Source organism: Daktulosphaira vitifoliae, unplaced genomic scaffold (genome assembly GCF_025091365.1).
Source record: "Daktulosphaira vitifoliae isolate Bord-2020 unplaced genomic scaffold, ASM2509136v1 Scaffold_4, whole genome shotgun sequence".
Classification (NCBI taxonomy): Eukaryota; Metazoa; Arthropoda; class Insecta; order Hemiptera; family Phylloxeridae; genus Daktulosphaira; species Daktulosphaira vitifoliae.
Genome location: NW_026099575.1, coordinates 18,722,166 through 18,745,817, shown reverse-complemented (window position 1 = coordinate 18,745,817; position 23,652 = coordinate 18,722,166). Strand labels below are relative to the sequence as shown.

The 23,652-nt window shown below is 25.7% G+C and overlaps 2 protein-coding genes across 8 annotated transcripts; both read left to right on the top strand.

The window, feature by feature from the left end:
- Positions 1 to 1,373: 1,373 nt before the first annotated feature.
- Positions 1,374 to 4,601, top strand: LOC126904007 (sodium/hydrogen exchanger 9B2-like). Its single transcript, XM_050682631.1, has 7 exons — positions 1,374 to 1,809; positions 2,368 to 2,553; positions 3,121 to 3,296; positions 3,410 to 3,573; positions 3,668 to 4,033; positions 4,165 to 4,266; positions 4,359 to 4,601. Exons 1-7 carry the CDS (start codon positions 1,475 to 1,477, stop codon positions 4,539 to 4,541), a joined length of 1,512 nt encoding a protein of 503 aa, XP_050538588.1. The 5' UTR covers positions 1,374 to 1,474; the 3' UTR covers positions 4,542 to 4,601.
- A 369-nt stretch (positions 4,602 to 4,970) lies between these two features.
- LOC126904006 (sodium/hydrogen exchanger 9B2-like) lies at positions 4,971 to 18,300 on the top strand. 7 transcript variants are annotated; one of them, XM_050682624.1, is made up of 9 exons: positions 4,971 to 5,086; positions 5,226 to 5,307; positions 9,696 to 10,116; positions 11,043 to 11,228; positions 15,708 to 15,883; positions 15,951 to 16,106; positions 16,284 to 16,654; positions 16,717 to 16,818; positions 17,929 to 18,300. In XM_050682624.1, exons 2-9 carry the CDS (start codon positions 5,244 to 5,246, stop codon positions 18,100 to 18,102), a joined length of 1,650 nt encoding a protein of 549 aa, XP_050538581.1. In that variant the 5' UTR covers positions 4,971 to 5,086; positions 5,226 to 5,243; the 3' UTR covers positions 18,103 to 18,300. The 7 variants fall into 7 exon arrangements, with proteins under 7 accessions (XP_050538581.1, XP_050538580.1, XP_050538585.1 ...); XM_050682623.1 differs by lacking the exon at positions 4,971 to 5,086 and having other exon boundaries at positions 5,119 to 5,307; XM_050682628.1 differs by lacking the exons at positions 4,971 to 5,086; positions 5,226 to 5,307 and adding an exon at positions 7,305 to 7,396.
- Positions 18,301 to 23,652: the final 5,352 nt, after the last annotated feature.

The following is a 23,652-nucleotide window of genomic DNA, read 5'->3' as shown; positions in this document are numbered from 1 at the left end:
CAAATTTCAATTAATGTAGTGTGAATAAGAAGTAAGATTTTATTATTGATCGACTTAATCATTTATTAAAGCTTTTAGTATTCATTAAAAGAAGAAAAATGCCAAATGAAAAAATAACACTCAGTAAGAAACTAGTAAAATCATAACAATAAAATTAATTTTAAAAAGAGAAACTATGAAAGGATTGAGAAAAATATATAGTTTGTATGACAAACCAATGGTCAGATTCGGAAGCAATGACCAAAGTCATATAGAATCTGTTATAATGTTCGTAAAATACGTAACGACTTAAGATATTTTATTAAACAACTATTTTAAATATACTCAACCACTTTTTATTGTTTATTATTCAATTCCCTTTCTCTTATTAATTTTTATTGCAGACTTGTTATTACATTTTACTAATTCTATCATTTAAAAAAACTACTTTTTGTAAGATGGCCGTGTTGGAGTTATTTATGTGTTTATCGTTTTTCTTAAGTGATGCTATTAATTTGATCGTTTGTTCGCTAATATCAAAGGTGAATATCATAAACATCTTTATACAAACAGACTATTAAAACTCTTTATATTTATAGATACCTGCGGTTTTCAAACAACTTGACTTTCAAGGTCATAAAATATGCGATCAAATATATATAATATGAAATCGAATTAAAATATAAATAAACTGTACATAAAATGTATTGCTACTATGACTTGAATTTGATTTGGTTACAGTTATTAAGTAAAACAAATTTAAAATAGATTAGTAAAATAATTAATTTTAACCCAATTAAATTGAATAAATAATTAAGAAAAAAAGAAATTGTGGCGTCTTATAAATTTAAAAGTAACTAAGTTAGTTAGCTTTTATCTAATATTGTTAATATATTTCAATAAAAATATTTAAGAACACATTTAATACCCCATTATCACATCTAGCAGGAAACTTAAACAATAATTTATTATTATATTATAACGGGTTAAAAAAAATTATTTCAACATAAGTTTTGATAATTGGAAAACGTACATCAAAAAAAAAATACAGTGGTAACTTTTATAATTAAAGGATTCCCCTTTATGATACGCAATATTTCTGATAGTGTTCCTTATTGACGATTTCTTAGGCTGTATCAGAGATAATTGCATCTATACAGTAACTTAAAAATTATACCATAGTAAAAGTTATAGTCAAATAATATAAGATAAAATTGGAAAAATACCTATTATTATTTTTTGTGTATACAAATTGCACAAATATAAACATGAAAATCATAATGTTATTTGATGATATATCAAAAATATAGGAACGTTATTATTTTACAATTGCACCGAAAAGAACTGGTTGAACAAGTTTCATATTATTGGTTTTTTTTTGTACGACAAGAAATTGCTCATACTGTCAGTGTCTTGTACCTTGTAGCATCGATAGTAAAGTGAAAATTGTGTTTTAGACTTTTTTCTATCGAACTTCTAAGTTAATTTGTTAATAATGGACGATTTGGATCAACAAAATCATCATATACACTGGTATGACAAACGTCTGATGGCAATTTTATCAGATTATAGTATGATTATTTTATCAATTATCATTACATGGTGTCTTCTGTACGTCAATTTAACCCCATACTTAATGGCAGTACCAGGAGGAAGTATCGCATCTTTTTTCATTCTATACGTGGCTGGATATGGCTTGGGCTGGTTAGTGGAAAAACTAGCCAATTTGCCACCTTTGTTAGGTATGTTGGTGGCAGGAATAGTGATTCAAAACCTTGGACTTTACAATGTTGAAGTAGAATGGTGTATTAAATTTGTTGCGATTGCTAGGTAAATATATTTTTTATTCAATAACATTAACATATAGATCATAAATCCCCGGACTTAAGAAATACAGAAATGGTCATTTAACGTAAGTTTTGTACGAACCCTTGTTTTTAATTATTTTATGTGTTTTTAATAGTAATTTCAGTTATGTAAGAAAATTAAAAAATTTATATGTATTTAATTATAATTATTCATCTATAATAAATAGACAAAATATACCTTACTAGCAAGTAATCTATTAGTAAAATGATACCAATTTTGTTTAAATTTCTAAAGTTACATGATTGTAAAAGTATTCAATTAATATCTTTATATAAAAGTATATAAATGGTTAATATTAGTTAGTTTTATTAATAGATTTAGATATTTTATTTTTAAAATATTATTTTCAACAAAATAGCTGAAAATATACTATACTTATTTCACGAGTTTTAACTCGTGAAAAATATTTTATATAATATAATCATTCCAAATTTCACAATATTTACGCTGATTAAATTTTCCAAAATAATTAACGTTCACTAATCAAAATCAAAATAATGTAATTGAATTTATTGACAGGGAGGCTGCACTTACAGTTATTCTAATTAAAGGTGGCTTGGGGTTGGATGCTGATCAACTACGTCGTCTTAGTGGAACGGTTACTAAATTGACACTGACACCTTGTATAACTGAAGCAATTGCTGTTGCAGTGGCTGCTCATTATTTGATTCCACAGTTTTCATGGGAATGGTCATTATCCCTTGGGTACGTATTCAGAAACAATTTGAAAAAATTACATAACTTAGTTAATAGATATGTAAGGTGGTTAAAATTGACTACACAATTGCTCCTAATTTAATAATTGTTGTTATTTTTTTAACATTTTTTTCTCTATTTATATGCTATAAACTATTTTTAATTACATTTCTTATACCTTAAAAGATAGCGACATTTTTTTATAATGAAATACATATTGAACTCTTTAAACATATTCATGATTTGAATGTATTTTTAAGTATTATCTTATAGTATACTTAATTTTGAAGATATTATTTTTTTAATTCTTTATTTAAAGTTTCACTCTTACCTTAACTAATTCTTTAATCATTTTTCATATAAATGTTTAAATTATCTAAAATAAAATAAAAATGTATAATTGTACATAATAGCAAAAAATATTTGTTACTTTATTTAAAGTTATGACACGTTCCATTTTTTTTTCATTTTATTTAAGGGATTTAATTTAACAAATTTCTTTATGTCAAAAGTTAGATGTAAATAAAGAATTGAAAAGAAATATTAATATATAACTCTATATAATTAAACCTACAGATTTTCTTTATCTGCTGTAAGTCCTGCTGTTTTGGTGCCTCGACTATTAAGCTTGAGGACTAAAGGTTATGGTGAAGTAAATGGAGTTAATACCTTATTAATAGCTGGATCTAGCTTAGATGATATTGTTTCTATAAGTGCTTTTGGTGTATTACTGGGTCTAGCTATTTCTGAAGGTAATTTTTAATTGTAATTAATCATAATATTATCATATAGTATAAAATTATAGTGAATATTCAATTATTTTTTAAATTAAAATGTTTCTTTTTATGCTAAAAATATTTGACAGGCGATTTGATAAACAAAATTGTACAAGGGCCTATAGATGTATGTATTGGAATAGTAATTGGATTACTATGGGGTGCTGTGTTAATATTTGTACCACCTTCACCGTGGGCTCAAAACGTTAATAGTGATGACTATAAACTTGAAAAAAATAATAGAATTGATACGGTAAATAATAAAAAAGTTAATTTTACAATTACTTTATAAATAGATTATTAATTCATGCTAACTAATTATATTGAATAATATTTACTATCATAAGTTAGATCAATCAACCACAGCAAAACGATCTCTCCTTTTGGGTGCTGGAGGATTTTTAGCTGTAAGAGGTAGCCTATGGTTTGGTTTTCCTGGGGCTGGACCATTAGCTTGCATTATATCAGCGTTTGTAGCTAATACTGGTTGGAAATGGAAGTTGGAAAAATATAATGATAGCTTAACCATACCAAACAATGCCCAAAAATATAATCCAACTCAAGAAAACTCAGTCGAAAAAATATTTGATTACTTTTGGATTGGTCTAGAGCCAGTGCTATTTTCATTTATTGGAACTGAAGTCAAGTTGAAATTACTTCAAGAGAGTGATATTATTTTTACCGGAATATTAATTATAATATTTGGATTAATTGTAAGATAATAATTATTAATACTAAAATCTCAATAAGTCATGTTTAAGTAGTCTTATTTATTTTAAGAAAAAATATATAAATCCATCAAGGTAAACTCTAAATAACTTTGATTTATTTTAATTCGATTTAGATTCGTTTAATTGCAACAACATTGTCAATATGGGGAGCTGGATTTAGCCGTAAAGAATCTGTATTTATAAATATTGCGTGGTTGCCAAAAGCCACAGTACAGGTATAATTTAAGTTAATAAAATATGAGTACTGGCGTATTATATGTAAAAATTACATAGTCGATATAATTAAACATTTTTACTGTTTCCTTAGGCAGCTCTTGCACCCGTAGCATTAAATGCAGCTAGGGAGCATGGTAAAAGTGGTGACGAAGAACGGGCCATTCGGTTGTGCGCTATTGCAGTACTTTCCATACTTATGACTGCGCCCGTAGGAGCTCTTGGTATACAATGGTTTGGATTAAAATTACTGCCGAAATTACATGTACAAGAATAAACTAAAACTGATGGCACGAATTTTTTAAAAATTGACAAATAAATTTTTAACGTTTGCCTACATACGAGTTTTTATTATATTTTGCTAAATATAATGTCGATTCATCTTTGCATTACCAACAGCAATCATTACAATCACAAAAAATTATCCACTAATGTTAATTTGTATTAAAATCACACTAAAATTTTAATAATACATAGTAAAATTTATTCATATGCATTAAAATAATTCATAAATAATACAAATCATTTAAAGTTAACAGTTTCAACTTTTTAATAATGTTTGGAAGCTGTTATTTCCGTACATATTGGGTAATACTTGAGAAGTATAATATAACATCGTTGCTTATTTATTCACGTAATCATATACAAATAAAATTATAAATATTTCGAATTATTATGTGTATAAATAAAGAACACTGATATAAATTAACTAGGGCATTTAGTTTGATAAACAAGTAGTTTCATTTACTAATCGCTTTCAATACAAAGTGTTTTATGTATAGGTACAATCAAAATTAGCAGTACACGTGAAACATTTATGAAGTATGCATTTTGATTACTATTAAATACTTATGTTATACATAACACTTGCACGTGGATACGTTAATTTTTTTATCTACATTTAACATCAAAAAAATTTTAAAATTATAACAATAAAAAAGTAATAATGTCCTTTTTTAAGAAAAATGCAAAAAGCAACATGAAAAGTGATCAAAAAAGTCTAATAACTACCAGTACAAATTATGGCAGCACAAATTTTACTGGTAAAATTTTGATTAATCATTAATTTTCCAATTTTTATTTAAAATTGAAAATATATTTAAAATATTAATTTAAAACTAAAAACTTTAATTAAAATTTTTACTATTCATACTGTATATCAAACTTCTTACAATCTTATAGTTCGTCCAAAACATGTAATAATGTCTACAAGTATTTTCATCATATGATTTTATCATTTATAAGTGAAATATCATGCTTTATAGTGATAGAATTTTAGATAAATGTACCTTGAAAGTTTGGAAACCGGGGCTAGTTGATACACTTTTTACATTTTTAAAATCCGTATCAATAATATTTTAGATAGAGTAATGAATCTTTATCAATAGATTCAAAAAAAAATACTCAATCTATTTATATTAAATATAGATATCAGTCATACATGTTATTGCTGAAAATAGTATTTATGAGTAAAATTTTATTTAAATAAACAAAAACTTTTACATCGATTAATTTTATAATTTTTATAACATTTTTTCATTTATATTAAACAACTAAATAACTTAATATTTGATCGAATAAAGTAATATTTATAGTAATGAATTATGTCTTTAAAGTTTATTTAAGTTTACTTATATTAATGATTGGGTTTTAGCATTAGACTTAGGATTTAAGACTAAACTAAGTCAAAATTAAAGTTTTAAGAAGCAATATTCGACATGTGTTTACTTTACTCATCTGTATTTTATTTTTGTTTAATTTAAATTATTAAAATAATAAAAAATAAATCATGAGTTAAATTATTAAATTTTAATATAAAATTAAAAATTAGTTTTTACCTCAAAATTGCATTTTTGTCATAAATGACAACAATCTTAACATTTTTAAAATATATTAGGGACTCTTAAATAACATGATTATTAAAATCACAAGTTAATATCCTGATAATAATTGTTGTCTAGGAATTTAGAGTGTGTAAACCTATGTAAAATGTTTCCAGTCTAAGGCATTTCGCTGCCACCTACGACTTCGGCGGCAAACAGTTGCTGCCGGAGTCTTGATGTATAAAATTATTATTAATCCCTTTTCAATAAATCACAATTATTTGAGCCTTGATTTATTGATACTTGATTGAAAAACGTTAAAATTCAGTATAATATAATAAATAAATAATTCCTATAATGTCACATATGTTTTAATTTTAATTTGTACTTAATTTCATTATTGTAATATTCATTGTTCTTAAATATTAAAATGGTTAGTATTAGTTTAAAATTATGCCTAAAAGTTATACTTAATAATGAATGAAATATAGTTTTACTAAACTTATTTTATTGTATCCATTAAAACATATACGTTAGAGTTGTTATAAAAGGTGATCGATTGACTATGCATCAAACAAAATCTTTAATAATATAAAATATATTATAATTTTTTCTTTCCAGAAGTAAATATTATCCTCTGTGTTTCAAAAAAAAAAAAAAGTAAGTTAACTCGTAGAAAAGTGCACTTTATAAATGAAGATAAAAACTTTACCCCTCCCGCCATAATATAAAAGTACTAATATTTTTTAAAATACTGATACAATAAGATTTTAAAAATTTATCGACCAGTTGTTCTCTTAATTAGATAATTTTCTTATTTTTAACCTAGTTAAACATATATGTCTCCGTTTAAAAAACTTAAGTTGATACTACTTTATAAAAGAATGAGATAGGAATAGGAGAAATTTTGTTTATTTTTTTTTTGAAAGTTATAGAACATAATATCTATGATATACATTAACTTTTAAAAAGAAAAAAATTATAATGTTTTATACTTTAAAATTATTATATAGTTATCAATTAACTTTTATTTGACAGAATTTTCAATTATATATATTTTACTTTAGTATAATATGGAACTTGATATCTTCATTGATAATAATTATCAATGTCAATTATTGACATTGATAATTAAGAATTTATGATGTATCGTGTTATATTTGTATTATATGCTCATGCGCAGAAAATGTACACATATTACTAACTCATTGGTAATAATTGTAAACAATAGCTAAGTAATTAGCTTAATTTTTTGTATTGTTTATATATTTGTCTTTCTACATTATACAACTATTATACAGAGTGTTGAGTAAGTTGGAATAGCTAAAAATTATAGACTGCTAAATGTTAATATATTTTTTTTAATTATTATTAAAGGTGTTATAACATAGTGTATTAAAATTATTTGAAATTAATATTAAAAGTATAATATTCAAAACATATGTACAATTACCGCTAAATTATCGCATACATCATCATGTTTATGTACATAATAAGCGTACGTATAATACAAGCTTCTGAATCGTGATAGTTATTATAAGCATCATGTGTAATGTGTTAAGCATTATATATATTATAAAATTTTAAAAATAATGAAAATATAATAATAAAATTGCGAGTTAAATTTATCTAAGAATACTTGTAGTTAGTAGACTCCGCAACACTAAAATGTGTACATTGTTTTTAGTTTTTTTTTGTGTATTTATAAAGAAAAATCTTATTGAACCAATTTTCAAATATACATAGAAAGCTCAATTTAACCAATTTATTTTGTAAGTGGAATTGAAATTATTTTCTAAGTTGTACAATTGCAAGTTTTTGTAAGTAAGTGGAAAAGTTAAAATAGATCATTTTTCATGAAACACCAATGAAAAAATATTTCTATATATTGTTTAATGAAAGTTTTAAATTTTTAAATTTTTATAAATTTTAGTAACTAAATTCAAACAATTTTGATAGTGGTAAATGCAATAGAAAATATCTAATAAAATTTCTAAATAAACAAAAAATTACAACATTTTACAGGACCATTTTCTCAAAATAATCTCCAATTAATCAAAGATTAAAATATTTTTTATTTGAATTCCTAATAAAATATTGAACACATATAATATGATAAAAGTACATATTAATTGATTTATTTTTGTAAAAAGATTTACCACCTAAACAAAATTAAAACATAAAAGTGTAATATCTAATTAACTAAGAAATACATTTATACAAGCTTTGATTTTGAATAAATATATAATTAAACTTTTTTTAAAAGTTAAAATTGCAGATAAATAGTTATAAATTGAAACATTAGCCACACACAGTGGTTTATTAGGGATGTTTAAACAAATTTAAACATCCTCAATAAATTGTATACAAAATTTTAAGACTATAATAGAACATAACATAGTCATCATGATAGTAACAGAAGTGGATTGGAATTTAAAGAATACTTATACTAAAAATTAGACAAAGTTTATGCAAGGAATTGAAATACCCTAATTCAATTCAAACATTTTAAAAATATTAATTTTGTCAAATATTTCCGCTGGAATTATTGGTCACAGTGCTACGTCCATATGATCATTCGTTAAAAAGTGATTATCAATTTAATTTGGGTAGATACCATTTGTTATTATATATTGTATCCCTTTGATTTATATAATTATCCATAGAAAAACTTGCATGACTTACTTAACATCCCACCTAATACCAAAAATGAGGTAGAGATGGTCTTTTTAACTACTTATAAGAGTACATCAGATAGATACTAGAAGGTGCTTAGCACTCCTAATCATTAATTAGTACCTCTTCCCTCAATTTTTTTAAATTCACAATTAATTTAAATTAATTATTAAAAATTAATGTTATTGGACATATTTCAACTTTCTATCTGACGAATGTATCAATTTGAAAACATTACAGTTTTTGACTAAACTAACACCTATAAATCTACGTTATATATAAATTTGTATACTACAAAAAACTCATATTTAGATAACAGTAAAAAATATAAAAGTTAAACTAAAAATGGTTATTAAATAATATAATTTTTAAAAAAGTAAAATTTGATAATTGTGCTATTTTATAAGCTCACACATATATACAAGCAAAACATTTTAGTTCACGAAAATTTTATATTTAATTTTTTAAATAACATTTTATAAGAATATAAAATATAAAATTATAATAAATTTTATGATAATTATATTACCAATTAGTAAACACAATCAATTGGTTTCAACATGCATACTTAACTCTATTTTTTAGCGAAGATAATGAAATTTTTAGTTTGAGGCTGACCCTGGGGTTGAGTAAATTTAAGATGTGCCGGATAACCCTGATTTTTTTCTAACTACATGCCTGCTTTGACTCGGAAAAATATCTGTTAATAAATTGTCTCTCTTTATATGAACTCCGTTCAATTATACCAATCAAATTCAATAAAAATGATAATTAGTAATGCTAATATTGATTAACAATTAAACCAGTTAGTAATAAAAATTAGCTATCGAAACATGTGCGATAAGTGCATATTATTGTGATACATTTTATAATTAGATTTCATCAGAAACTGTAAAAAATTGTACTTCAGTTATTTACAATACAACTTTCAGATTCATCAGTTTGTAGCGTTGAAACTAACATCAGTAAATCTCCATTAAACATGGTAACTCAAAATATGCAATCACCACAAAGAGTTCAGTTTAATAGTGAAGATACAACTAATTCAGTTAACTTTTGTGATCGCCAACTGCCAGCATTAGTATCGAGTTTTTTAGCAGTTCTTCTCTCCATTGGAATTGTTTGGTACCTGTTTTATATTAATTTATCACCACACTTAACAAATTTTCCGGGAGGAAGCATTACTTCACTATACTTGCTGTATGTGTGTGGTGCTGCTGGAGGATGGCTCATAGATAAAATAGCTGGTATGCCATCATTATTAGGCATGTTGATTGCAGGAATTATTCTTCAGAACTGTGGGCTATATGTCGTTAGAACCGAATGGTGTGTTCACCTAGTGGCTATCATGAGGTAACAATAACACAATAATTTTATTTATTTTATAATGACGCTGAAAATAAAAAGTTTTACTACTCAATGACTTGTTTTTATTAATTAAGAAACAATGTTAATATAAATATGTTAATAATAATTGAGAATGAAAATTGAATGCTGATTTTTGATATTTTCTCAGGAAAGATAAAGAATTAGATCTTAATTTTATAAGAAGTGAATTCATAAGCACAAACATGGCTCATGAAAAAAAATACTAAAACCTTATTTGTAATGTTTTATAATATTGAATGTTGTATTAAGATATATATTTTTTGTAACAAATAAATAAAATAGAACTTAATTATTCGTCATTTATTGTTAACGTACTCTTGCGATCAATTGAAAATTGATAAGAACATACAATCTAATAAGAAGGCGAATATCTTTTTTATTTCCTGTTAGTTCAATTTAAACACTGAATGTACTAAAATTTTAGAAAAACATGTTTATAATAAAAAATATTAAATTTAAATTTTAGCTATTAATACTATAATCGCATACTAAATACAAATATTATAATTTATTCCTAAAAATACAACAAAATTATGTAATTTTAATGTTTTAATTTAATAGAGTTTTCCTAAAAAATTTTTTTTTTAATTAATAAAAGTAAAATTTAATAATTAAACTTACCATTTAATATTTTTTTAGGTATACTGTGATGATTTATACTATTAAATATTTCAGAATTTTTATTTATTAATATATAATAATTATCAAATATCGAAAAACTTACCATTTTATTTTCTGTTTTAAAATAATTGAAGTTAATAAAATGAATAATTTTATAATAAATTTTTGAGTTAATTTATGTTTAATTAACTCGGCGATTTAAGAAAACTTTTCCTCCTTTTCAACTGATAACTATTTTTAGAGACTAATTATTGAATTATTGTTTATAGAGAAGCGGCACTTTCAGTTATCCTTATTAAAGGTGGTCTAGGACTAGATCCTGATCAATTGAAACGGCTCAGTGTGGCGGTAATTAAACTTTCAATTCTACCATGTGTAGCTGAAGCGTTTGCCGCAGCAATAATAGCATATTTTATCATTCCAAGTTATTCGTGGGAATGGGCTCTATCTCTTGGGTAAGAATTCAACTTGTACTCAAGTATATTAAATTAATATATTTTATACCAATAAAACTACAGTATTTGATACACAACGTCTCAGGTTCGATATTTACTCACAGACATCTTCATTAGCTAGGCGATAAATATGTATAGTAATTAAATTCCACATTTTTATTTTTTTTATTTCTCATAAATTAAATATCTACTGTGAGTATAAAAAATTTTTAATTTTAGTTAAGTTTGTTACGCACTCTAAGTTTTTAATTTTTTTATTAATGTGTGTAATAATTATTTAAATAGCTTAGATATTACCCTAATATTAGATATATCTTTTTGGAAATCTGACTGTCCACAGAGGAATTAAAAATGGCAACTTTTGAACAAGAAATTATCTTTTGTAAATGTTCTAGAACTTCTGATACCTTTATATTTCAATATGTAGTAACGAGAGTGCCTTTTTTAAGTTTTTCGATTATATGGTAGTTTCGGTTAATATAGTTCTTTATGTGATTTTATAACAAGAAATGTTTGTTCGCGCGTACTTTCTTAACGCTATTGATATTTTCTCGAATTTGACAACGTTGTCAAACAAAGGTGATCCGGTGGTCTATATTTGGAATAGTAGACTGCGACTCACAAACAACACGTGTCTACATCTAATGCCTTAGCGCCCATTTAAAAGAGTAAAAATCCAGATAAGTTTTCCACGCCGAGATTTTTATGGCTGTTGCATTGTCAAACATCTATAAAATTATTTAAAGCTGATAGTGACTCTATAACAATTGGTTTGAACGAAAATAGTCTATCTAAATGTACAAACGATAATAGACGTTATTTTTCATATCACTCTATGAAATGCGTTATCATTGTTGGTGGTAAGCCTTTATTGTATATAGCTCCGAACCAGATATACATGATAATAATAATAGAAATCGATTGATTTTATTAATATTTCTGACGAAAACAAAAGACTTTCATAGAACGAATCCCATTTTTCTGGATTAGCATCAAATTTAAACAAATCGAAATTTGGTAAATAAGTGTTGTATTATGGCTGAGGCGTTATTAGTATGGGAAACTACTTGTGGAAATAGCTGGCATTAAAACTGAATTTATCTTAAAAATAAGCGTCTCCATTACATCGGTAACTGAATAATTAAAAAAATGGTCTATAAATATTAACTCAAAATAAAAATATCATGGTCGAATTCTTCGATCTTTGGTCAACCTGAGCTTCATCACAGCGTGTTGTTGTTCGCGTAACCAGAAAATTTTGTTGGCACAAACGAATTTCCAACTTTGACTTGACCATTTCTGCGACCACGTAGATTTCTTTAATTTATTGCAGTGAACGAATGTGTGACAGACGGTCAATAAATAATTAGCGCCTCGTTCCTCTCCGTGGTTTTGGTTTTCGCACTTAACGGCATGATTATTATCCAATAATAATAATGTGGGTTATATCTTACAACACACAATTATTTAAATGGCGGTAGACTTTATTAAACAAAATTATAACACGTAAATAGACGTATAAACACTAAAAGAAAATAAATGTATATACAGTAAGGAAAAAATAAAATAATCGAAGTAAACGTAATACACGATGACAACAGCGGCGGGGTGTAGCGGTCGTGTAGCGTATCGCGGACTAGACAGTCTGAACTGAACTAACTAAACTGACTGATTCTTCCGATATATATATAGCTCCGATAAGGCTCTCGCTAATTCTAGAATATTCTATACCCGCGTAGGTTATCTTATGGCGTTATCGAAGTTTCTCGAAGGTTTTTGATAACGAGAACATTCGAGAATATTCGTTGCGTATGTTTTGGTCGCTACAATAATAATAAACAATATCCTGAATCAAAAGTCCAAATGTATAAACGACTGCCTGATGTATATTACGATTTAGGAGCGATTATATACATAGTGCTTTGTGGGAAATTTTCTAACGTTTTTTTATTGTCGAATTAGGTTTGATATATTGTATTCTACTACAAATACAAATAATTTTACTTAGTTATTAATTTAAAAATTTTTTTTTTTATTATGTTAGTACCAGTCTTTGGTGTTTCGCATATTGATTAAACAATAAATAAAAACACCAATTTACGTAAAAAAGAGAAAAATGATAGACGGTTTATTATTTAAACACTTTTAGAATATTTACAATATATGCACCACTGCATGTACTAACTGTCTACTTGTGGCGAACTAACTTATGACTGATAGTTTGATTGACTGATGTCGCGTTTAGTGTTCTAGAATATTCTTTTTATGGGGCGATCGAGAACATTCGCGCTATATGCATTTTGTGTTGCCTATCTGTCGCGAATATTCTCGATTGTTCCATGGTCTCTACAAGTCTATAATATTCCAAATTTTTTGGTAACATGTTGCTATATAAATCAAATCTAAAAAAAAAATTATTTTAGTTTCACCTAAATTTAACAAAAAATATTTACAATTACAATCAAATTTTATAATACGCTTAATTGAGTAGATTTTTTTAATAACATTTTGATTGATTTTTTTAGTGAAAATTAATTAAGTTCTGAATACTTCAATTGTAGAATCTTTTTAAACACCAAAATTTTCTTAGAAATGATTACTATGATTTCTATTTAAGTGATCTATTACAATAAAAATACAAAAAAAATATTGAGCTTTTCTGATAAATTTACAGTAATTAGGAATTATACAATTTCCTGACTGCATATTAATCTTAAAAATACTACTTTTTTATTTCTCATAAAATTGTCTATTTAATAATGTTGATTTCAAACTTGAAGATGAGCTTAAAGTTATAGTAACAAATTTAACTTTTTTTTTATTATAAACTTTCAACAAACAAACTTTAAAATATCAAAAACAAATAATAATAAGTTAAAAATGATATTTTCCACTAATTACTTTTAAAACATCAAAAATCAAAATTTGTAATAATTTAAAAACAATTTTTTTTGTTTATAACTGTTTTTTTATTTTAATACATCATTTAAAAAAATATTAATCATTTTATGTATCTCTTGGTGTAGAACCCTCTGCCAGTCGTAAGAGGGGACTAATGAGGTTGTGTTAGGTCGACAGCCGCTGTAAACATTTTTGTCAAAAAAGTATGAGAAATCCTGAACAAAACTTGTCCAAAATCCGCCTAAGAAAATCCCATCTCGGATGTACGCGGGGACAACAGAAAGTAGTTAAAAACAGAGAAGGCCTAAGGAATAATGTGTTTGATACCAGCCGGACAATTTGTGTGGTAGCTATTTCACCAGTCATGTGTACAGGTCTACCCAACGCTTGTAGTGTCAACGGTGTAAGGACATCACCACTTAACTTTAAGCTGGACTCGTGTATAAGGGAGAAAGATAGATGCAAAGTAAGAATAGGTATTTGGAATGTTGGAACATTAACTGGTAGAAGTAGAGAATTAGTAGAAGTATTAAAGAGGAAAAAAGTTAACATTTGTTGTGTGCAGGAGACTAAGTGAAAGAAGAGAAATCAAGGGAAATAGGTGAGGGTTATAAAATAATGTAATCAGGTAAGTCTAGTACATAGGTAGGCGAGAAAGAAATCTATAGACTTGCAAAGATAAGAGAGAAAAGGTCTAAAGATTATCATTATATAAGGTGTATAAAAAGTGTTGATAATAAGGTACTCTCGAGTGATGATGATGTGAAAAAAAGGTGGAAAGAGTATTTTCAAAAATTATTGGATAAGGAGTACTCAAAAGAGACATTAGAGGATATCTCGTGGAATGAGGGATTGGTAGATTTAATTAGTGAGAAAGAGGTATGGGAGGCTGTGGAATCAATGAAAAAGAATAAAGCAATAGGGCCAGATGAAGTGCCAGTTGAAGTATGGAAAATATTAGGCGGTGTTGGCATAAGGTGGTTGAAGGAACTTTTAAATAAAATCTTATTAGAAAGGAAAATACCAAATGAATGGAGGAATAGTATTGTGGTGCCAATATTTAAAGGTAAAGCGATATTTATAAAGCTTTTTAATGTAATTCCACGATTCAAAAATTGTAACTTATCATTTAACTATTAATCAAAACGTGTGTTTTCAATGTTCATGAATCATTGATAGGAAATAGAATAAGTATATTAATTCATATTATCAAATATAAATTCAAATTCAAAAATTATGCCCACAATAATATTATTAATATTTAAAAATACATTTTACATAAAAATGTAAAATTATTTTGTGGAAAATTCATTTAGTTGTAGTTATAACACATTTAAACCTTACTAGGGCTTATGAGATAAGTTAATTTATAATTGTATGGTTTTAATATAACTATGGATTTTTATTTCTCGTTGACTAGATAAATAAAACCTCAGAAAATTACTTTACCTACTTTTAATAGTGTACTTGAACTAGTTGGTAATGCAATATTTTATAGTTTTATTGATAATGTTGTAATGTAAACTTAATGTTTTCACTGACATCAAGTACATTCTAAATATAAACTTTTTTTTTAAGATTTGTGTTATCAGCTGTTAGTCCTGCTGTGTTGGTGCCAAGACTTTTATGGTTGAAGAAAAATGGCTATGGTGAATCTAATGGTGTCAATACTTTAGTTATAGCAGCTTCAAGTTTGGATGATATTATATCTATTAGCGCATTTGGTGTGTTACTTGGATTAGTTTTCTCTGAAGGTGATTAAAGTTAAGCTGATCAAAAAATTACTTCAGATTAGAGTTCGATGAGTTTTCACTTTTACAGGTAATTTAACAAGTAAGATTATTCAAGGTCCAGTGGACGTAGGTATAGGCACAGCTTTGGGTATATTGTGGGGATTTGTTTTGATGTATATACCACCATCTCCTTGGGCTAACAATTATAACAAAGATCAAGCTAACGATAACCAACAAGAAACTACTGAGCAAGTAAAATAATATAAATAATTTAAGAAAACTGCGAAATAAACTTTAAAATAATTTTAATATTTATCATAATATTCTGAAAAATATACATGTTTTGGATGAAAGAATTTATTATTATATTATTGATATATATTAATGCTTATAAAATATTATAAAAATTATAATATTTTACATAGACTTGAGAAAATGACGACAAACAAGAGAGCTTTCATTTTGGGAGCTGGTGGCTTTTTAGCAGTAACTGGCAGTCAATTTTATGGTTACCCGGGTGCTGGACCATTGGCTAGCATAATATCTGCATTTGTAGCAAATACAGGATGGAAGCAAAAATTGCAAAAACATCTCAAAGCTTTGAGGAATTCGGAAGATAATGAAGTTCTGGAATATGAAAAGAAAGATCAAATAGAAGAAATTTTTGATTCTTTATGGTTTGCTCTACAACCAATTTTATTTGCGTCTATTGGTACTGAAATTAAATTTGATTTACTATTAGGCAATGATACAGTTTTGATTGGTTTAGTTGTGTTAGTTGGTGGCTTGATCGTAAGATAAAGATGGTAAAATCTTCCATATCAATTATTTTTACTGATAATTATTTTATTTAGATTCGTTTAATTGTTACATCAGCTTCAGTATCGGGCACAGGATTTAATTGGAGAGAAGTTACATTTATTAATATAGCGTGGCTTCCGAAAGCAACCGTGCAAGTACGTGAATATTAATGCTAAATTTAATTATCTATAGTTTACCGAGCTCAATCGGTAGTGTTTTGTACTTTTGTAAGGAGATACGGGTTTGATTACATTATGTTGTAATATACGTAAATTTAACCATCTTTTCTATCATTCATAGTTTCAAGTCACTGGTGGCAAAATTTATGCTAGCACTCAATTTTAATATTTATCAGGTTTGAGAAAAACCTTTTATTATATTTTTACTAAATTTCAAATAAAAACTAATAATTAATTAGTTATTTTATATTTTTACTTGACACAGGGGTGTTCCTAATTATAATTTAATTTCTGATTATAATATAGACAGAAATAATAGAACTTTGCTTTGTAAAAAATATTTGATGGTAAAATTTAGAATTATTCAAGAGTGCAATGATGATAAGTTCTATGTTTTTTAATGGTTAAAAATCGCATATTTATTCAATTTTGTCATAACTATATTGACTGTGTTTGGAAAGAACTGTTTAAATAAAAATAAAGCAAACATTATAATTATTTTTATTTATAAATTTTTGATTTGGATAGTCTTTGTACCAAAATGATGAGTAAAATTTTTTTTTTATAGTTTTAAACAACGGTTTTTTATATATTGTTTAAAACAATGTAAACAAATTAGCGTTTGATTAATTTAGAAGCTTACAATATTTTTTAATCGTAGAATTTAAAACAAAATGTTTTAAACATCTCAATTCTTATACTATTGTTAAAATTAAAAAAGGCAAGGTTCCGATTAAAGATTTTATTTATTTAACATTTAAATATATAATAACATTACTAAATTTTTACGTTTAACGTTAAAAGGGTTCGAAACATAATTCACTCCCATAAGTAAATTTTAATAAGAACAAATAAATACTTTTTTTACATGCATTTTTTGAACATATTATGTTTAAAAAAATTTATTTTAGTTGGGTTGGGTAATGTTTTGGGTTATAAGATGTATTATGTTTCATTATATTTTTCGTTTCCTGACATCTCCACATATTTTAGGTTTTTTTATTATGTTTTGACAAAATTTTCATGTGAAGGTTTTAATTAAAATGTTTTCTTGCTCTGATCTAAGATAACTATTTTGTAATCTAGGCAGCACTGGCTCCTGTTGCTCTGGATATGGCAAGATTGAAAGGAACTCACGAAGATGTGGAAGCTGCTACTCAGCTTTTGACAATTGCCGTAGTCTCGATATTGATAACCGCACCAATTGGAGCATTGGGTATTCAGTGGTTTGGGCCTAAATTATTAAGTAAACCATCTTAAATAATTATAAAATTACTTTTATTAAAAACTACAGTATTAATTTTTAATGTAATATTTTAAAATGTTTTGTACACTAAATAATAGGAATGTGATTTTTTTCCTTATATTATAATTTTAATATTTAATTATATTGAATTAATTTTAATTTATTAGCAAAATAAATGAATAGCATTTAGAACGAGATTCTATAATATGTAATCAACATTTAGATATATTATCGTTTTAAAAGTATATATTCTTGTTTGTAAACAAATTATTTAAAACAAAAATGTTTGACTTTTGAGATAATTTAAACGTCTCGTTTAAATTCAAAGGCGTAATTATAGTTTAATTATAAATTACCAATCATATGAAGAACAGTAACGAGAAATTAAATAATGAATTAATATTTTTAATCTTTATATAAATAATCTCTTTATGTATAAGAAAAATTATTTTTGTTACTTTAAAAAATTAACACTCATTCGTTTATTAAGGTTAGTAGATTAAACTTTTCTAATTAAGTTAAATTCATCAAACCACTCTCAGGTTACAATAAATATTCTGTTGTGACTATTTAAAAACTTCATCAAACTGCTGTAACTTATTGTATAATATTTCAATTTATTTTTTGAGTACAGAGATAATCGGTAACGACCGAGACTACGGTCACAGGTTTTTGGTTCGGTGGAATGCGATTTCATCAGCTAGAAAGCTCCTCTTCCTTGGCTTCTACTAGTCTTTTACAGTCAAATCTTCTTAATATGCTATCATACATTTATTTCGCAACTACTACGTGCCTTTTCAAATGGAGAGAGACGATTACCCCTAAAGCGACGCTAAGTTAGAGATTGTTTTCTAAACGTTGAATTCCTTCGGGTCTACTCCTTGTGCTCAACAGTATAATATGTATGAGTATGCGTATATGCATTATTTGTGTATCGTTTTATTTTTTTTCTTGCATACACATATTTTCTCCTGTCTTCCTTTATTCTTATTATTTCGACACTATGAATTTTTTAGAATATAATTTTTTTGCTTTGAGATACATAAACGATTACGTCCAGAATTCTTACCCTGAAGACATGTTGTATTTCAAATGTATCCAGTAAAGACTTCTACAATAAAAATGATTTATTTTCATGTACAAAATAACAAACAGATTGATGTTTTTTCATTTTATGATTAAAATAGATTTTTAAGAACTTGTAGTATTTATTTATCAGTTGAGAATCGAAATATATGGACACGTATCAGATAGTCTACGATATCCATTTAATTTTTTTAGAAATAATATTTTTGTAGTATTGTGTTGAAAAGCTAAGATGTTCCCTTTCTCCCGACTGAAATCCTGGCTACTGCCAACAAATATACATTTTTATTTATTTATAATATTTCAACTTTAACTCGCTAATAAACTTAATTGTTCTAAAAATTGCTAAATTAAAGCAATCTTTGCGTGCTTATAAATTAACTTGATATTTTCATAGTCTTAAAGTATAAAAATACTTTTAAAAAACTAACGCAAAATATTTAATAGATCATAAATTGTTAGCTTTGTCAACATATCGTAGACCACGTTGTATAATTTTTTACTAGTTAAACAATTCTTAACAAAAAATAATATTGATGAAATATAATTTTAAAAAAATAGTCTTTGTGATTGTAAAATTTTTTTTCGAAACTAAAAATATAATGGAAAAAATGTTGCAATAAACTATGTGATGTTTATTATTATTGTACAGCACGACTTAAGGCAGTTAGTGCACGTCTAAAAGATTTATCGGTTGGTACCGTAAATGTTAACCACCTTCTCTTCTTTCTTCTAATGTAATAAATATTAATTTATAAAAAGAACCTCCACATAACTATTTAAAGAGAGTAACTCCTACAAATTTCTCTTTACAACGCTTACTGTTATTTTTCACCGTCTTGGTGTTTGCTAGTATTATAAACATAATGTTATGAGGAAACGTTACCGAGTAATTGGGATTAAGATGTGCACGCTACAGTGAACTTTAGCCAACACTGCTAACTGGGTATACAGCGGAAACAAAGATTATTATTGGAACGTGGTGTGTTTGACTTGGCGATTATTATAACGTCATGTGTAGGGATGAGTAAAATACAGGGTCAGATAGCGTGAAAAAACATCAAGGTAGATGTGACGGATTTAGTTATTAATGAGCTTATCAAAAAGTTTGACGAATAATTTTGAGGTCGACGAGTCGAATAAAATTGATAACTTTAGTATATGCATTATTAATGTCACCACCCATTGTTTGAAACTCGCATATTTGTGCTTTCATTAAATGGGATACTTTTCCTGGTTAAAGCAATGGAATAAAGTATTGGTATATATAATTTTAAATTCTTATTTCAGTTTTAATATAAAATAAAAAATTATTATTTTTAATTTTCATGACAACAATTAATTATATTTGTACAAAGAGGAATTTTTTGTGCTTTTTTCCATTAAATTAATTTTTGATCAGTTTTATATTAAAATTGAAAATCTTAGTCATCTTATACAATTTTTAAATGTAATAAATGGACGATCAAACTTCTAAAAACTGGAAGTATAAGTGCAGTAGAATAGCTACCGTAAAATAATTTTGCACGCAAAGCTTAGTATGTTAGTCCATAAAATAGTTTCTGAAAATTGGCCGACTGTTTGTATTACGACCTGCATGTTTCGGAAATGAGACAAATAAGCAAAACACTTATTTGGCTATGTTCCAATCATGTTTTCAGTTAAAATACACGATCACATTTCATCGATACTTGTACTAACAGTTATAGTAGATGTCTTAAATCTCGACATAGTTTGCTAGGTCAAACAATTTTCAGAAACAAGACCCCACGAATGTTACATGAAAAATAAAAATGTTAATATAACGAAGTAAAGTGCATGCCATTTTTTTCCTACGCTAAATTTAATGGTCCTATTTATTTATTTATTTTTATGTCTAAATATAGCTTAATTACCCTAAATATTTATCTAAATTTTATTAATGTTTCATTATAATGCATAAGTTTTTGAATCCTATAGAATTTTTAATTTTTCAATATTTTCTAACCTTCAAACAGCTCTTATAAGTATTTATCAAAAACAAATTCAGTTATTAAAATTGTATGTAATATTGTATTGTATAAAATAGTATTTATAAATTTTATATTAGAGAACTCCGCATCACAGTGGTGGTAAAATAAAAGAGAATTAGGTGATAGATTCCCTTAATCAGCATACATTTTTAACATTCATATCACAGTGTAATCATTTGTGTTAAAATCCTGTATATAAGATTAGTTTTTCTATAAAATACATTGCTAAGGAAATTTTGATTTTTGCTTTTTTTTACCTAAGATGTAAAAAATTTTAAATACATCTCTGGATATTGACTGACATACTTCTATGGGCCATATTTATAAGATGACAAATGTATCATTCGTGTCACTTAACGTTTTTTGGACATGAAATGTACAATTACAGACGAATGCATTATGCATGTTTTTATGTATCAAGTAATAAACGCATATGAATTAAATTTTCCGTTAGTGGGGTATTTAAGTTATATCTCAAATCAAATGTTGAAATTTATTTAATAATGAAATGAATCATACAAGAAAACAATCTTAATTCATAATTAGGTTCATGATTTTAAAAGAATAAACTAAATTTAATTAACATGAATGATGGGTTATAATTTACAATTTCATATACATTTATGTGAAATACGTAGAGCTGTAATAATTGGTTGATTTATCTTTAAAACAGTTTTAAGTAAAAAATTAACATGTTTATATTAAATATTACTTTATTAATTCTTAGAGGAAACTGTTTTCATCTAATGTTCTATTTTTATGTCAAAGCTGTGTATAATCTTTAACTTAAATTTATTTATTTTAAATAGAATATTATTTTTTTTAAGATAATGATCGGATCTTGAAGAGAAAGAGTTGAATACCCGTAAATATATAAGAATAGTTGAAATATCTAATAATTAATATACAGAAAAATTAGGATTTTAAGCCATTATTATCGAATTTTAATATTAATAATAAATATTATAATTATTAATCAGTGAATTCAGTTATTGTGCCTAATCATCTCGAAATCAATACTCATATTCCCTCAAAAGTTGTATTATTTTTATTAACTGTTCATTAAAAATAATAACAGTATCAAAAAATTATCATTAATCTATAATAATATTATAATAGAAAATTTGCCGTTTAAATTAAATATAGATAAACATTTATAAACAGTGACATAACTGATGCTAGATTTCTCAAAAGTACATACAGTGAAGTGTAAATACTCTTTCGAATCAGTCAATTGCATGATGTAAAAATAATTGCCACACAGGATTTGAGATATTAAATAGTTGGGATAAAGGCGAGAAAAAGAAGATTAAATGCGGATATTTAAGTTACCTTCCTATATGCTTATACCGTATAACAAAATATAGAGATAACACTTTTTTTAAGTTTTTAAAAATTGAAAAAGTTCTATTTTTGATATGTATGTATCAAGTTTTAACCTCTCCCCCGTGGGGAAACAAAAGGTCAAATTTAGAAAAATATACAAGTAATATAAGGGAATAAAATCTTAGAAATTTATAAAAAAAATTGTTTTGATTTATCACTTTTCAAAAAATTATTTCAATTTGAATTGGAAAAGTTTTAAAAATGTCAATATTAATGATATGACAATTCACAATTCTTTATTCAGAACTTCCCCTATTTTTAGGGAACTAGTAAATTTTTTGAAAATTTTGAGGTTAAAGTCTAAACTGTATAAAATTTGTGATATTTTGACGTATTGTTCATCATAATTGAACTAGTCAGATCTAAGAATAAGTGGTGACAGGCAAATAAACAAACACTATTAACATAAAAGAGGAAGGCTGAAGTTGGGTAAAAGAAAAGATACGAAAAGAACAGTTTTCTATTGTAAGTTCTCAAGTTTTAAAGCTAATTATTAATGACTAGTATTTTAGTCGTAATAGAAAAAAATAAGATAAAAAAAGTTATTATTAATGATACTAGAAAAATAGAAAAAAAAACATTTAACTATTACAAATTTTGAAACTTCACGTGAATTTTACTTCAATTTTAAAATAGACATTATTTTCATAGTTCATATGATAATTTTGGACACTAATATCATACAGGAGAGTGGAGTATAAAAAATATAGCTAAAATGTTTAATAACATCTGTTTAAATAAAAAGTTTTTAAAAAATTCAAATTATTAAATTTTTCTATTCTATAAAAGATATTGGCCAGTTTGATTGATTGTTAAGATACATGTTTCTTTAAAATGAACATGAAAAAAAACTTTACTACATAAATTTAAGATTATAAAAATAAACTTTTTGTATTTGAATATGAAAAAATGTGTTGAAAATACATACACAAATAAATATTAAACTGTAATATAACAATGCATAATTAAATAACTTTCTATAACCCTGGTACCCAATAACAGATTATTTTTATCATTAGTTTTATGATGTTCAATAAAATATCTTAAGTTGAGAAATTGAGTCATTGTTGTGGTTGGGTT